The sequence below is a fragment of the Callorhinchus milii genome, unplaced genomic scaffold (genome assembly GCF_018977255.1).
Source record: "Callorhinchus milii isolate IMCB2004 unplaced genomic scaffold, IMCB_Cmil_1.0 Scaffold20, whole genome shotgun sequence".
Classification (NCBI taxonomy): domain Eukaryota; kingdom Metazoa; phylum Chordata; class Chondrichthyes; order Chimaeriformes; family Callorhinchidae; genus Callorhinchus; species Callorhinchus milii.
This window is the reverse complement of record NW_024704761.1, coordinates 6,268,211-6,284,175: the sequence shown is the minus strand read 5'-3', so window position 1 is coordinate 6,284,175 and position 15,965 is coordinate 6,268,211. Positions and strand designations below refer to the sequence as shown.

Below are 15,965 nucleotides of genomic sequence, written 5' to 3'. Positions count from 1 at the left end.
TCAGTCGCTACGATTGACAGGGAACTGGTGCAAAGCGATTTGAGAAGTTCGAACGTGAGCAGGTGCTATACAAACACAAGTTCTTTCTTTTGAAGATGGAAGGAGTCATTCTGGAGATGAATTCTCCAGGTCTCGGCTGCCCACTGGTGTCTCGTCCGAGTGTCTTCGAAAGGGCAAAATGACAGCTGAGGCTGAGAGTGTCAATGCAGACGATCCTTCCTGGGAGCATCACCTACCCCAAGCCACAGTGGCAAGAGACCTTGTGATAGCCTGATAAAGCAACAACAACTTGAATTCATATAGCACCATTCTAGCGTCCCGGAGCGCTTGAAAGCAGCAATACAGATAATCATTGGCAGCCGACATGCAATATTGAAGCATTTGGGGAATAGCTGACCTGTTAGGAGTATTCACCCCAGTATTTGCGGTGAAGAGAAGTCCTAACAACAGCTTTTGTACCTTACCCACACAACTCACATTACCCGGATTGATGTGGAAGTTGGAAGTATTATATATAAAGGCTAGGAAAATGTGTGGTGCAATTTCCACTCGCACTGTTCTGAATGAGGATGAGAATGCCATCAATATTGCATTAACTGCTGCACTGAGATACCATCAGCACACCAAAGGCACATTTCGGCAGCAGGAATCTCTGCCCTATTTGTCCAAACAAGTACATTTTGAACTTTACATTGATACGGAGCCTGCTGGGAGGCTAAGGTCGCACAGTGGTGGCAAATGAGTGGAAACTGAACAGGATGTCACAGTGGGAGCTGCAAACTAAGTCTGAAGAGAATAAAGGAGTTTATCTTCCATTCTTTCTGGTTCCCCCTCTGTTCCTTTTCATTTTCTAGTGCACCGAGATTGAACAGTACAAAGTAGAGCTCCCAAATTTGTTATTCTCCTTTATTTTTTAATAATATCGCTGTCTCCTCAGTCATTCTCTCTATCTAACTCTCTCTCCCTCAAGCCCCAAGTGCAGAGCAATATAGAAACTGTGAAGATGGAAAGAATCCTTGTATTTTCTCATATTGAGAAATTGTTGTACACACATTGGCTGCCACATCCACCTACAAAAGACACAGTCACTACACTTTACAGTTGCATTGTGAAGTCCTCCCATTGTGAAAGGCACTGCATCAAATGCAAGGTTTATTGTTATTATTCTCTCCTGATATGAGAAGCTGCACGGAAACCTTCCCGCAATTGATAGCTTTTGATGTTGAACCATCCGACAGTTCGTGATCGCACCTCATATGAAGGCAGATGGTTAAAGGAAACAAAACGTAACTACTTTATCATAGAGTCCTTTCTTCCAGTCACTGTGTCTCCATGTGCCAGCCAATATCAACTCTGGACTGTACGTCTCCTTCATAGAAGGAAAAACAACTAGCAGTTCATCAAATCAAATCATTTCAAAGCGCTTCACGAGTGTAGTAACTTTTAATTTGTAGGATTAAGCTGCAGCCGTTTGAGCCAACGAGGTCTCGCAAATAGCTACGAGGTGTCTACGTGTCACTGACTACACTCTCATCTGGGAAACTGTTTGGACGTTCAATTATTTTCAATCCAATGGGCTTCAGGACCTACAGAGTGCAATTAATTGCGTGGTCACGCTGTCTGGAACGCCCTGGGTTACAGTCACGGACCGATGGCGTGTCACCCGATGCCACCAACACCACAGTGATACGTTATAAAATCTCGTGGAGTTTAACCCATTGAATCAGCATCTTTCCCAACACCGGGGAGCTGAGCTTTATCTCCTTCGCGAGGCCACTGAATGTCAGTAGCAGCAGGAGGCGTGGAGCTGGTGCAACAAATATTTAGTTTCATGCAACCCAGCATCAAGCTTCTAGCCTCCCATTAGCGGTCGCATTTGATTTCCTGGCTAGTCTGGAGCTGTAATCAGCAGATACATTTCCACTAATGCAGTGTAGCGAGCGACTGCAACATTGATTTTATTCAGTCCTGAACAAATCTCAGCCCAGCAGCATCGATGGGACCTATTCTTAGTTGTTAAAGCACTGCATCGATGCTGCTATTCCTTGCCCCTCATGTTATTGGAGACTGAATAATGCATAAGCAACACAGAGACGGGTATCAGGAGCCAATGTTCTGAACAAGAGGTCACGTACCATTTTTCAATTCTTCGCTGAGGCTCTTAGTTGTTTAATGCCAATTTAATACTAAACATGATAACAGGTCTTGCATTTCGTAATAGCGCCTTTCACATCAATAGGGCCTCTCAGAGCACTTCACGGGATTTACTGCGAAGTGTAGTGATTGCGCATTTTGTAGGCAAACGCGGCAGCCAATTTGCGCACAGCAATGTCCCCCCTCCCCCCCCCCACCCCTCCTTCACCCACACAGCCATGAAGTGAATGATGTATTTGCAGGCCTGCAGCGATCCAGAGAGAGAGAGAGAGAGAGATTTGTTTTCAGCTTGTCTTTGACCCTGGAACTTGGAGGTAGTACTGTTTGCAGGCGAGAGTGTAACTGCAGCAGGGTGGTATGATGTGATGTGAGAGCCCTTTTGAAGCCTGTAACTGCACCATTTCTCAGCTATTTAATGTTTTTTTTGCAAGTTTCAATCTTCCTATTTATTAATAAACCGCCATCACTTCATATCAATCTGCTGCAGGCTAAAAAAGGCCAGAAGTACAGGAAACTCTTATCAAATATTTATCTTCTGGTTATCATTTGAGCATCTAAAGCTTCACTGAACCACTACTCGAGTGTCAAGTTTACAGCAGCGCTGTTGCAGTTGTTACGAGCAAACTGTTAAACTTTTGTGGTTCAGGTAATTACAGCTTTGATCACATTAACAAGAGGAGTCTCGCTATTAAAAATCCCATGTAAAAAAACAAAACAAATGAAGACAACTCATTCCAGAGCCCAGTGGGAAAAGGCACAGAATTCATCTGGAGAATTGTTGGCCAGGAATATAAGAACATAGAATTGCTAAACGAAAGAAGACCAAGGTCCATCCAGTTTGCCTTCCACCATCCCGGCAGTCACTTGCACATTGTCAGTCCCAAGCTATACAATGTATCCCAAGGTATTACTTCCTAAAAGAAATCTTATCTTTTGAAAGAATTAACTCTTTCTGCTTCCGTAGTCTGCCTAGGGAGCCCGCTCCAAACAGTTAGGACTCCCCAATCCGAGCGAAACTCCCTTCTGTTTTCCAATAGTTTTATGGAATTTTTAACGTCCACCCGAAAACAGGCAGACCTGCGGATTAACACCTCAGCTGAAGGAAAATACAATACAATGCTCCCCAGTGCTGCAGAATGAGCTGAAGGCCCAATCTTACCCAGAGTCATCAGAAGTAAATTGCGTACAACAGAGTCAAATAATCAGATTGCACATCTCATCACTACAAACCATCACTAATTGAAGTGGAATGTTTCCTTGTTCAATGTATCTTGATGCATGAATGGTTTGGACTTGACTTATTGCTCCACAGACCTCACTGATTGAATTATTTCGATTTGCTCATCTCCCTGCAGAGATTAATCACTATTAAATTGTTTGGATTTGACTTGTTTTGTATCAGATGCAAGGATTATCATTACTATGACTTAATGGTTAAATTCAGTTTGATTTCACTTGACACTACAGTTGTTAGGGATTAAATTATTTGGATTTTATACGTTCTCTTCAAGATCAGTCTCCTTTAATTAGTAGTATTTCTTCATGACACATTTGTCATCAGTAATAATAATCCGTGCATTTGACATAGCACCTTTCACAGGGGAAGTAAGTCTCAAAGTTCTTCACAGGATTTACTAACTGCAGTGAATGTAATTTTGTGGATGAAATGCAGCAGCCAACTTTCAGTATTGTTATCTGTAAACATACAACAACAACAAAATTACATTGTATAGCACCTTTCACATTGGGAGGGCGTCCCAAGGTGCTGGACAAACAGAGTTACGGACTCGAGCTGGGGGGGGTGGGAGAGGGTGGAGGGCAGAGAGAGAAGCAGGGAGATCGAAAGCACGGTCGAAGAGGAGGGTCTTGAGACGGGTTTTGAAGGTGGCGAGGGAGGGGGCAAGACGGAGGGACTGTGCGATGGAGTTCCAGAGGGTGGGGGCAGAGTGGCAGAAAGCCCGCCTGCCAATAGTGGGGTGAACAAGGCAGGGGACACGAAGCAGGCCGGAGCTCCACTGAGCGGTGGGAGTGAACAGAATGGTAGGGGCTTAGGATGTCAGAAAGATAGGGGGGAGTAAGGCCATGGAGGCCTTTGAAGGTGAGGACCAGGATCTTGAACTGTATCCTCTTGTGTGATGGGAAGCCAGTGGAGTTGGGCAAGGATGGGGGTGATAGGGTCATGGAGCCTAGTGCGGGAGAGGACATGGGCTGCAGAGTTCTGGATGATCTGCAGCCTATGGAGAGAGGAGTTGCATAGTCAAGCCTCGATGTAATGAAGGCGTGTATGATGGTTTTGGGGGCCTGGTGTGTGAGACAGTGTCGGAGCCAGGCAACGTTGTGTAGGTGGGGGAAGGCAGAGCGGGTCATGGCGCAGATGTGGGGTAGAAAGGATAGTTGAGGATCAAACAAGACCCCAAGGTTCCGGACAGGCTTAGTAAGGTGGAGTGTGCAACCATGGATGGTGATGCTATCAGCACCTGAGGTGCGGAGGCGCTGACGGGAGTCAATCAGGAGAGCCTCGATCTTGTTGACTTTCAACTGAAGAAAGTCAGCTCTCATCCAGGACTTGATGTCTGGCAAACATTCTGTCAGCACAGCAGTGGGTCCTGGAGTTAAGGGTGGAGGCAGAGAGTAGAGTTGGGTGTCATCTGCAGTTGACCCCATGTCTGTGGATGATGTCATCAAGAGGGAGCATATAGATATTGAGGAGAAGGGGACCAAGGACAGAGCCCTGAGGAACGCTGCACGAGACGATGCGGGGACTGAAGGAGAAGCCGTTTGAGGAGATGAAGTGCAGGCGGTGTGAGAGGTATGATCTGAACCAGTCAAGGACAGCACCGTGGAGGCTGAGGTGAGAGAAGAGGCGGTGGATGAGGAGAGAGTGGTCGACAGTGTCGAAAGCAGCAGAGAGGTCAAAGAGGACAAGGAGGCAGAGGGAGCCCTGGTCGCAGATGGATAGAATGTCATTTGTCACTTTGACCAGGGCAGGTCTAGGACAGTTCTAAAGAGAAACTTAAAAAATTATATCGATGGTGCTGATAAGATCTTCAGCTTGCCTACGATGTGATCAGACCTTACTATAAAAACAAATGGAGGAGCCACAGCTGTCTGGCAGGATGCAGTTAGTTTAAAGGAATAATATAATAATAATAATAATAATAATAATAATAATACATATATATATATGGTGTTGTGCTTTTCAAATCGGGAATGAGATCCATCCCAAAGAGCATCACAGTAAAGTGCAGTAAAGTGAGCAAAGTAAGAGAGAATCATAGAATTATACAGCACAGAAGGAGGCCATTCGGCCCATCATGTCTGTGCTGATGGGATAAGAATAAGAGAGAAATCAGGATGTGGTTAGGTGATGCCAATCTTAGGTTTCTGATCAGATTTGTGTGCAATTAATTCACTTTCTGAATCTGACACAAAACAGCTTAACGCAAGGTGGAATTTTATTTTTACACCAGTATTTAAGAAGGAGACATAAACACACAATGCCTGGATCTTGTTCAGCACCGAACGGGTTTCCATCGACCATATGGATTACGATTTTCAGAGCTCTGAGCCTAAGTGACATTGCCTTCAGGAGGTCAAGTTCCTCCAGGCAAAAACACTGGTTTTATTGAAATTCAGACGAATGTCTCTCAAACCTGGAGGCTTTGATCAATATTCTCGAGCCTGCAAAGTGAAGGCTGGATCCTGAAAGGAAGCCAAGATTCAGTGAAGTCTATAGAAAGAGAATACCTGACGTATCCACAGTCTCAACGATGAGAAAATTCAAGCTGAGGCGATGCAGTCTGGCTTGTGAAGACCCTCACAGAATCCATGCACTGTACCTTTTCTTCCCATTTTAATTAACAATGACTAGTCTCGCCACTTCAAAGGAAATCTCAAGTGGCACTCGTTTGGTTCTTCAAGCGTATTAATAGTGTCCAGTAGACAAATAATCCTTAATGAGACTGCCTTTGGTTTCCAGTTGATGAAAACACAGCCTTCAACTGTGTGTTGCCCCGTCTCTCCGTTTGTGTTAGCGCTTTGTGAGCTGTTCCTCTCCTGTGCACTTTTGTTCGGATGACGTTAACCATTCGTCAAGGCAGAAAACGTTCAGGTTTCAGGGAATAAACGTTCAGGTTTCACGTTTATGATAAATAACGGTCATGCCACTCACCATCACCATTCTTCCTTTCATGAGTAGATATGTCCATCAGTAAGTGGTGACCCTTTCTTTTTCCCCAGCACTTGTGGCTCAGTAGTTGGTAAGGTTGATTATTCATAACTCTGATTATGGATACCAAGACGTGTTGAGAAGAGTTTCAGTTCATCTAATACATATATATGGAACTCTTTCCCACAATCCCTCCACCTTGCCCCCTCCTTCCCCTCTTTTAGATGATGACTGAAGATATTCCTCTTCGACCGTGCTTATTGTCATCTCCACCCACCCCCACCCCCACAGCTCGGCTTCAGGCTCCGCCATTGTTAAGCACTCCTAGTCGTTACCCCGTGTGAAGGACGTTGTTATAAATGCAAGTTGCTGTTTTAATACATCAAATGTAACCATCTCGCTCATCCCTGCGATTCAAACCTGCTCTCTATTCAACTTTACTGCAAACATTTAGAAGAATCTGAATTTCGCAAGTTCAGGCTACTTATAAATGAAATAACAGTGCACATCCAGCCAGAGATAAAATAACAAAATAATAATAATAATAATCGTTGCATTTGATATAGCGCCTTATCACATCTTTGGGACGTCTCAAAGCTCTTCAAAGAATACACTGTAAAGTGAATTTTAAAGTGTGTTTTGTGGATGAAAGTATTTGCCCTGATTTTGTGGCGATTAGGAGGATTTGGGCGGCGGGGGTGGGGAGAAGAAGGTGTTTAAACATCTGATTTTGTGCACTCTGTTGGTCAGATAGTTGTCAAGATAGTTGTCCAGATCAGACACAAGCTATCTAGCCCAGCTTCTTCCTGCTGTTGGCTTGACATGTTTGACGTGCTGCACTCTCCAAACTTGCTTTCGAAGCCCAGACATATCTAGCCCTTGTATCTGAAGCAATCCGTTCTCTAACCTTCATGTATGTACCCTGTGCAGAATTGAAGCAGATCAAGAGTTCAGCGTATCCAATTATTATTATAATTGAGGTTGTATCATAATCCACTTAAAAGATGGGACTGACTCATTGTGTTTACTAGTGACTGGCCGGTTCGACAGCAGGATTCCGTCAGCTAAAAGCACCGTGACAGCTTGTGTTAGTGACGAGAAGCATTTTTTTTTTTTTCCGGTGTATTATTCCCCTTTTTTTTTGCCTCTTTCGCTGTCAAGCTGTCACTAAATGTTTTTAAAGGCAAGAAAAGATTAGCGTCAATTAATTGTCCATTAGCAGCAGCCGAGTGTGCTGAACGAGAGTCCTAGATGGTGAATGTCAGATTCTTTTTATCAGTGTGACGCTGGGAGTGGGTGATTGGTACAGGCCATTGATAAATGAGAGTATTAGTAATTTTATATTTTAAGCAACTGGCTGGGAATGTGATGACCAACTGAATCAGCAATCTTGTTTAACCGTGGGTGAACGTGATTTATTAAGCAGGATCTTGCAACGGGCTGGACTGTTACTGCATATTCTTGGGGTGGGAGGAGGGTGTGGAGGCGATGGCAGTAATTCCTTTTGAGTTTAAATATGCTTTATTTACAATGCATATTGTGGAGTCCTGTAGCTCAGTGGTTAGAGCACTCGCTTTGCAAGCGAGAGACCTGAGTTCAATTCTAGGCAGGGCGAAACCTTGGGCAAGTTTCCTTACTCCACACGCCTAATAATAATCCCTCCAAAATCAAAAAAACAATAATAAATTGGTCATTTTCAATCTACGACTGTTTGTGGGACATTGCTGTGCGCAATTGGCTGCCGCGTTGGCCCACAAATATGCAGTCAATTCACTTTACAGTGTGTTCTGTGAAGCGCTTTGGGACGTCCTCCCGACGTGAAAAGCGCTATATCAAATGCAAGGATTATTATTATTATTATTATAAAGCATTTTGGAGGATGTCCAGAATTTGGCAAGTCAGCGAATTCAATCTCAACTTCGAATTGAGTTAAATGTAAGTACTTGAAAGGCATTAACATGCAGAAAATTGGCTTCAAAAGTTTCATAACATTTAAGAATTTGCCAAATTATGGACACTCTGAAATGAATAAATAAATAGAGTAAATCTAGACTCGAGCAATTTCTCCCCCTTTGCATTTGAATATGGATTTGGTTCACAATCTGGGAAATGCTATTTGAAGGATAATCCATCTTCTGCAATAATGTCTCATATATCTAAAATGCTACAAATAACTAGTGCATCTTTTTTTTAATGACATTAAGCCGAGCAACATCACAGAATCGCTCCCATTTTCTTATCCATCCTAAATCGGTAATTTGGGGTTTAAAAATTCTTTACCCAGTCTGGTGCACAAGATTTTTTTTGGTTCAGCCTAAGTATTCCTAGCCACAGTTTCCTTTAAGGAGCAGAAGTATAGTGAGCCGAGGCTTTCTCAGGGTGATTCTCAGTCCGTGCTGTGTACCGTGTTCTTAAAGGGGCAGGAAATTGATAACTGCAAAGGCGAGGCTGTACCATCAATACAAATAGACAGTTGGCGGGAAGGGAGGGGGCGTAAAGTTAAACAAAAGCACGAAAGCTGCATTAAAAGATTAATTTAACAGCCAGACTTCCCTTCAGGGAAATTAAATACAGTTGAAACTCAAGAAGTTCAGCTCAGTTAACAAAGAGAGATAAGCTCCAAGAAAATGATCTTCATACAGGACTGGAATAATGGTACGAGAATCAAAAACCTCTATCTGAAGTTAATTATTCAAGATTACTTTCAAAGCGACTCCAGTGTATTCCCTTCCCCATTTGCACTTTGTCTTTTCATTTTTCATGATGTGTTCAATGTCTTCTGTATTCCACAGCTCTGTGTTTTTCCCTTCTGGAAGCAGGCGGTTTTGAGTGTTGGGCACGGGTGGTGGTGGTGGTGGTTGTAGTTGAACAGTTCAGAAAGACTTTATGTCAAACACGATCACCATTACAATTATCGATTGGAAGTAAACAAGCAGCAGCAGGAGTTGGGGCGATGTCTTGTACAGTTTTGATCCCAGTTGCAATTAGTGGAGTTCTGCAGCGTATTGGTTCAAGCGCTCGCCTCGCAAGCGAGACCCGGGTTTGATTTCTGAGCCGGGCGAAACATTAGGCAAGTTTCCTTCCTCCGCACACCTCTGTATACCTAGCAGTAAGTAGGAATCTGGTTGTTAGTCGATTAGCGAATTGCTTTTCTGGAGGTCATAATCCTTTCAAAAAAAAAAATTTTTGGAAAATAATAATTTGGTCATTCAATCCACGACTGTTTGTGGGACGCCGTTGTGCGCGGTTGGCTGCCGTGTTTCGCCCACAAAATATAGAGTCAGTTCACTTTCCAGAACGTTCTGCGAAGCGCTTTGAGACGTCTCGAAGATGTGATGAGGCGCTATATCAAATGCAAGGATTATTGTTATTGCCAACGTGAGCAAATACGCAGAGAACAGCACTCTTTGAATTGCCAGGGAATGTCTTACAACGGCACAGACTGAGAGCCAGCGGTTTCGCAAGGTGGTCCTGCCATTTTTGCCACCAGAGACAAGTCTGTCAAGTCTGGGTCAGCGATTTATCTGTCAGGACCACCCCTCTTCTTCCCCACCCCCGCCACCGGCCCTCAGGCTGTGTGTTGCCTGCCCATAACTCCCTACTTGCTAAGGAGGTGCCTGCGTGTCAGTCTGCTGACCCATATCAGGAGCTGTGAGAAAGTTGACTGGAGAGTTTGTACAACAGGGATCACGTTGACAGATTTCAGCAGAAAACCTTTTGCTTATTGCGTGAACAAGTCGCGCTTCCTCCACGAAGGGCAACTGTAGAAAATACGCACACAAAAAAATCCCACTTACTAGTAATCTTTTCATCTCACTCACAGTTGCACTCAGTCATAGACGTTTGTTTTACTGGTTGATTTGAGATGAATGAAATTTGATATGTAGCATCGCTGAAAACGTTAACCCTTTGGATACCGACCTCTGCTGCTGTTGGTGTAATTTAATAGGATTCACTTGCTGTAGATGGACACAATCTACTGCTTAGTATCTGCTTTGCCAAGAAATGTAGTATTTGGACGCAGGTTATGCTTCCATCGTGATCTCTCTCCATTTATCGGGATTTCCACCCTTCCGATCGCTCTCCATCTTTTCAGAAAAGGGTCTCTGTCTAGTTCTTTAATTTTCCTGAAAGTTAAAACAAAATCAGAACTCCGATTGGAGGCTGAATGACGTGAATCTGCTGTGGTGTTTCTGGTCATCTGTATTTTCCTTTGTTTGATATTTTTGGGGGTAACTCTTGTATGGAACAAATTCTCGTTGAGAGTCTTACATAATGGAAGCTCATTATCTTATTCTATTGGGTGCTTTTTTTTGGAATGTTTTGTGTTTTTATTTAAATCCTCTAACTGAGCTGCTCTGATTCCTAATCACCCAACCTCAATGCTAATGTTCGCGTGAAGAGCGTGGCTCAGAAATTGAGGTGGAGTTTCTCAACTCGAGTGATTGCTCAAAATTCAGAGCTGTGTGTGTTTCTCTCTCTCTCTCTTAAACCCTGTATCCTTGGTTAAGTGAGTCTAATGATCTAGAGATAACTTTGTGTCTGTATGCCTTGGAGAGCAAGAGACCGAGAGAGGGAGCTCTGTCAAGTGTGTTTCAATGTCTGCTGCTCAGCGGGTTGGTTGTATCTGGATTCAGGTCCAACCGTTGACACACAGCTTTATTCCTCGATGCTCAAATTAGTCTGTTTGCACTGAGGATCTCTGTTTTTCTTTGAACGTAGCGACTGGCATTATCAAGATTATGGTTTGCTGTGTGAATGGTCATGTTTTAAAGCTTCCCAAGCAGAAAGCATGGCTTAATCCCTTCTGATAAGGTTCTGATGTGCTGACACACCAATGTCATGGAATCGTGGAGGCATCTGAGTTAGTTAGGAATCCAAGCTTGGCAGTTGTTGGTGCTCGGTTTCCTTCCAAATGAATTGATTCACTTTCAATCAGCTGACTTGGGACGGATCCCAGCATGGGACACCTCCGAGCAATCGATGTGGACTCATCCTGAAGAATCAAGGCTGACCATTGCTGGCAACTGGCTTGGAATTTCATCACCATCTTGTGTCTGACTAAATAAGTGCAAGTTGTTGTTGTTGACTGTGGATCTGTATCACGCAGTGAGGTCGGACTCCTGAGTGAGTTCACGTGAAAGCCCAAAGGACTCTGACATTACCAGACGGGTACCTGGTTTAGCACCAGAAACTGTGCTTTCAATGTGTTTCTTCTTGTACACTTCTGTCGTGTTGCTTTCAACTTAAGAAAGAAATGGTCTATTCATAGGATCGGCCAAATTTTAAATGTAGAAACGGGTCCTTTGGCTCATTAAGTCTGAACCACTACTTTTTTCCGCACAAACCACCTAGTCTATTCCCAACTTTCCTGCTCGCTCTACATTCCCTTTAATGCCTGACCCATGATGGATGGCTGCTTAAGCAACTGCGAAGAATGATGGTTCATTCAGTCTTGAGATCCTCCACATCTCATGAGCTCAGAAGGCCAGCCAGTAAACTGGGGTGGGTTGGACCGAGGGTGCACAGGAGAACCCTGACAACTGGGCATTTCGTCACAGTTTGATCAAGTCCCATTTACGAGGGGACATCTGCGGCTTGCTGGCACTAGCCCAGTAAATGAGCTCCCGTCGATTTACGAATGGTTCTGTTTATTTAAAAATTTAACACATGAACATGCGTTGCAGTTCTCAGTCAACTAACGCTTTCCTCCCCTTTCCTTTTAGATACATGATCCCATCCCTGGATCGATCCCACGCTGGATTTTACCGTTGCATAGTGCGGAATCGGGTTGGAGCGCTGATGCAGAAGAGAACAGAGGTCCAGGTGGCATGTAAGTTGGCCATTCAGCCCATCGTACCTGTATTTTTTAATCGTCATCATAATAATAATAACACTCCTTGAATTTGAAGTGTGGTGCGCTGTTTGTAACCTATTCCTTCCCCTCTGCATCCTCTCCTTCACCGGCCAGGTATTTCTGAGCTGTTATAATCAGCACAAAAAATGCTGAAATGCCTATGTCAGTCCAAGGGATCAGCTGCAATATCTGCTGTAGGTGATAGGACATAGACACACAGAAAGCCATAAACCACTTAAGTCGTTACAGGATGTAGGTTCATCCTGTAGTGTACACAAAGAACTTGATATTTTCTGTTTGCTTCTCGGGGGCAGGAGAGGAGATGAGAGCCATCGCCTCCTGCTGCTAAAAGCAGTTAATTGGTAAAGGTGCTTGATGCAGGTCTCCTCTGCAGATGTGAGCATGGTACCAAGACTAATTACTTTTGCTTTGATTCAGGTAGAGAATAACAAAAGCAACAACTGTTCTGTGGTTTTTGCTGTCTCGGACTTGAAACCGTAACATATGGAGTGATTTCTTTTTTCTGTTGCTCGTCAAAGTTGCATCTCAACATACGCATCCTTTTTGGTGCCCGTGAGTATGTTGGGAACATGACCACATTCCACCCCCACTCCTGCATTAACCTAAAACCCACAATCTTCGTGTTGTTCACAGAAAACTCCCACCGGCAACACAGTTCTTATGGGAAGCGTTTACGTGCTCTCACCCACTATGCCCCGAAGCTTTGGAAAAGTCTCCCCCCAATCTCTGCACCTTGCTTGCCCCCTCCTCCCCTTCTTTTTAGATCACGACTGAAGAACTTCCTCTTCGACCGTGCTTACGGTCACCACCTCCCTCCCGCAGTCTTGGCATCAGGCACCGTCACTGTTAAGAGCTCCGAGACGCTGCTTCTCGTGAAGGACACTATTCAAAAATGCAAGTTGTTGTTGTCTGGGGCTGAGTCTGAACTGCTCGGAGATACGAGAAAAGGTGTAAGTTGTGCTGGGGCTCGCTTTGCCTTTGCGAGCTGCCGCCTATCACACAGGGCACTTAAATGGCTTCCAAACACGTTGCAAGTGCCGTGTAATCTGTGTTAATGCTACGTGAATCGATTACAAACTTTCCTAACCTACCATATTGAGAATTTATGGCATTTCCGTTTAGCAATTGCCTACATTTTTGTTTGATGAAACGATCAGTTACAAAATGCAAATTGTTAACTGCCACTGTCCAGTCAGCGCTCGGTGCCAGTGGTTGAGCTTTCAATTAGGAGATCGGAATTCAGCTTCAGTCTTTGACTGCCATTTGCGCCTCCTCTCGGGAACGAGCTTGACAGCCTCAGGCAAGTTACGTGATTAGGTGGGGGACGTCTTTTGCAGGGCACGCAAAAGTGGGCAGACGGTGACTGTGGAGATACACCCTCCTGTCTTCCAGATCGTGGAGGTAATCGTGGTTGCAGGAGAGAAACATGGAATAAAACAAGCTGGGCAAGACAATTAGTTAGCGAATCCTCTGTGTTCGGTTGCATTTCCCCCCTCATTACTGCTGTCTCAGGTGACACACCAGCAACTACTACTTGAACTGTATAGCGCCTTTCCCATCGGAAGACGTCTCAAAGAGGTTCAGATGAAGAGGTTCAGCCCCAGTTGACCTCATCATTCCAGAGCACCCAACCTGCTTACGTTGTTTCTTAAGGGAGTCTAACATCTTAAGCTCAACCCTCTTTCTATTATTGCTTGTTTTAGAATCTCACTGTATGAGCTGCAAATGTACCAAACTGACTGGCTCTGGGGGGATGGGGGGGTGTGGGGGGCTGAGCCTAGTATTTCTCTGGACCTGCCGGCACTTCTAAAGCTTAAGTAAGATGTGCCTTCTTCCTTCCTGCGATAGGCACCTATGTCCACGCAATAAAACATCCGTGTAGCATTTCGCCAATGGAATGGACATTTCCCATCAGATTTCCGGCAATAAGCACACGAGGCATTATCGGCAGAGAGCAGAAGAGACCTTATATTGCCTTAGCCAAGAAGATCCCGAATGTACTCCGAATTTATCCCAATCACAGTAATAGTCCTCTCCGTATGGTGAAAATGAGTTTGAATTTATAAGCTGTCATGTGCAGCACACATTGAGAATCACGGCAAGGGATGCTGCAACCAGTTGCAGCTCACGCACGCTGAGTGGTGGGGGAGAGGGGGACTCGGGGAACTTACACTTCTGCTTAATTACCTAGTTAATGAGAACGTAATCAGGCAGCAGCATTAATGAGTAACGATAATGGGGAAATCACAAAAAATTCTGGGCACGGTTTTAATTAGCTTAATTAAGCACATCCCACCAGTGCACACTGAAAAGTGCACTTTTTTTTAAATCAGCTATAGGAAGATGGATTTTTGAAGGCACATTTTTCTGCTGGATTTGTGGCTTTGAAACAAAGGAAAAACTGCTGTGCTTAGTCCAGCATCAGGCCCCACCGTCAGCGCTCGCTGGTCTGAATAGGTAACTATTTGGATGACCTGCCTCTTTAGAAATAAAGCCCTCCTTAAAACTGTGCTTTCAATCATCTTTCCTCTTCCCCATCACCGCCCCCACCCCACTCTCACAGGGCTCAGGTACCCAGCCAGCTGTGTAAAGCTGGTTTAGTCCATGAGACGTAATACTACTTGGCTGTTTTAGTGTGTGGACGTAGGTGCCTATCGCAGGAAGGAAGCCATATCTTAGAGTGACGTGATAGGCGCTGTGTCAACTGTGTATCATCATGCAAAGCGAGGTGGGGGTTCTGTCGACAATCATCCACGCTGCGCAGAGACACCCCTCCGCATTATTGTGTCTCAATACGCCAACCAGGATCTGCTTCCACACCTTGCTGCAGGCTGCCTGCCGCAGCGACAAAAAGCAAGCAGAAGTGCGCACCACTCTTTCACACTCAAGGCCAGAGTTTCTCTTGGCTCGCCTGGTGGCCCGTTTGCTTCTTTTAATATTTTATAAATGTCTGACACGCAACGGCAGCAACACGAGAACGCAAGATGTTTTGGGGATTGTTTCTGTAGTGGTTCGGGCAGCTTATAATGACCTCCTTGAGGTGAAGTTGTCGCAGACCAGTGGAGACAGATGTCAGACCGTGATTCCCAAGGTGATTTGTGCCTGAAGGTAGCCATCACACTGAAGAATCATCTCTAGTTGCTAACGTTTTAGTTGCAAGGCTTCTTCCTTGCATGTTTTTAAAGTCACGAAGTGCTCGGATAACTCAGGCTTTTATTTCAAGCGCTGAGAGGTACAAAATTCCATGGCGGGTTCCTGGAGGGAGCTCTGGGTTAGTTAGTATGTTAATTACATATTCAAATAAAACTAATCTGCAGACTCCTTCTATTCTACATGAGCCCCTTCTGTGTTAGTTATATTTAATCCCTTTTCCTTTTATTTCACTGTTCTTTTCTCTCAGTAATGAAATGTATATTTAATGCAAATAAAGCCCTCCGAGTCTTCATCTTTCATGTACTCTCTGTTCCCTGCCATCCTATCATAGCTACCTGCTTTAGCTCTGTCTTGCCCTTTGTCTTTGCCCTACTCTGCTCATGCCATCTATCGGTTTTGGGTCAAGCCCATTAATACAGACTTCTCCACACAACTGCTGCTGTCTGCTATCCCTGCTTTGGCAACAATCCATTAGTTATTGAAGCCTGACACTGTTCTCATATTACTTCAATGGCAAGTTATTAACTGGTTAGACTCCAGCTGGTACCCCAACGCACACTCTGGGTCCCCAAGCCTTGGCTCTTGCCAACCTGGAATATTTTCCGGAGTTAG

General features: G+C 44.5%; 1 protein-coding gene across 1 annotated transcript in view; it reads left to right on the top strand.

The window, feature by feature from the left end:
* sdk2b (sidekick cell adhesion molecule 2b) overlaps positions 1–15,965 on the top strand; it is a 292,198-nt gene that overhangs the window by 151,693 nt on the left and 124,540 nt on the right. The window contains exon 3 of the mRNA XM_007888572.2: positions 12,049–12,155. Coding sequence (XP_007886763.1) covers positions 12,049–12,155 — 107 coding nt within the window. The remainder of the gene's footprint in view (positions 1–12,048; positions 12,156–15,965) is intronic.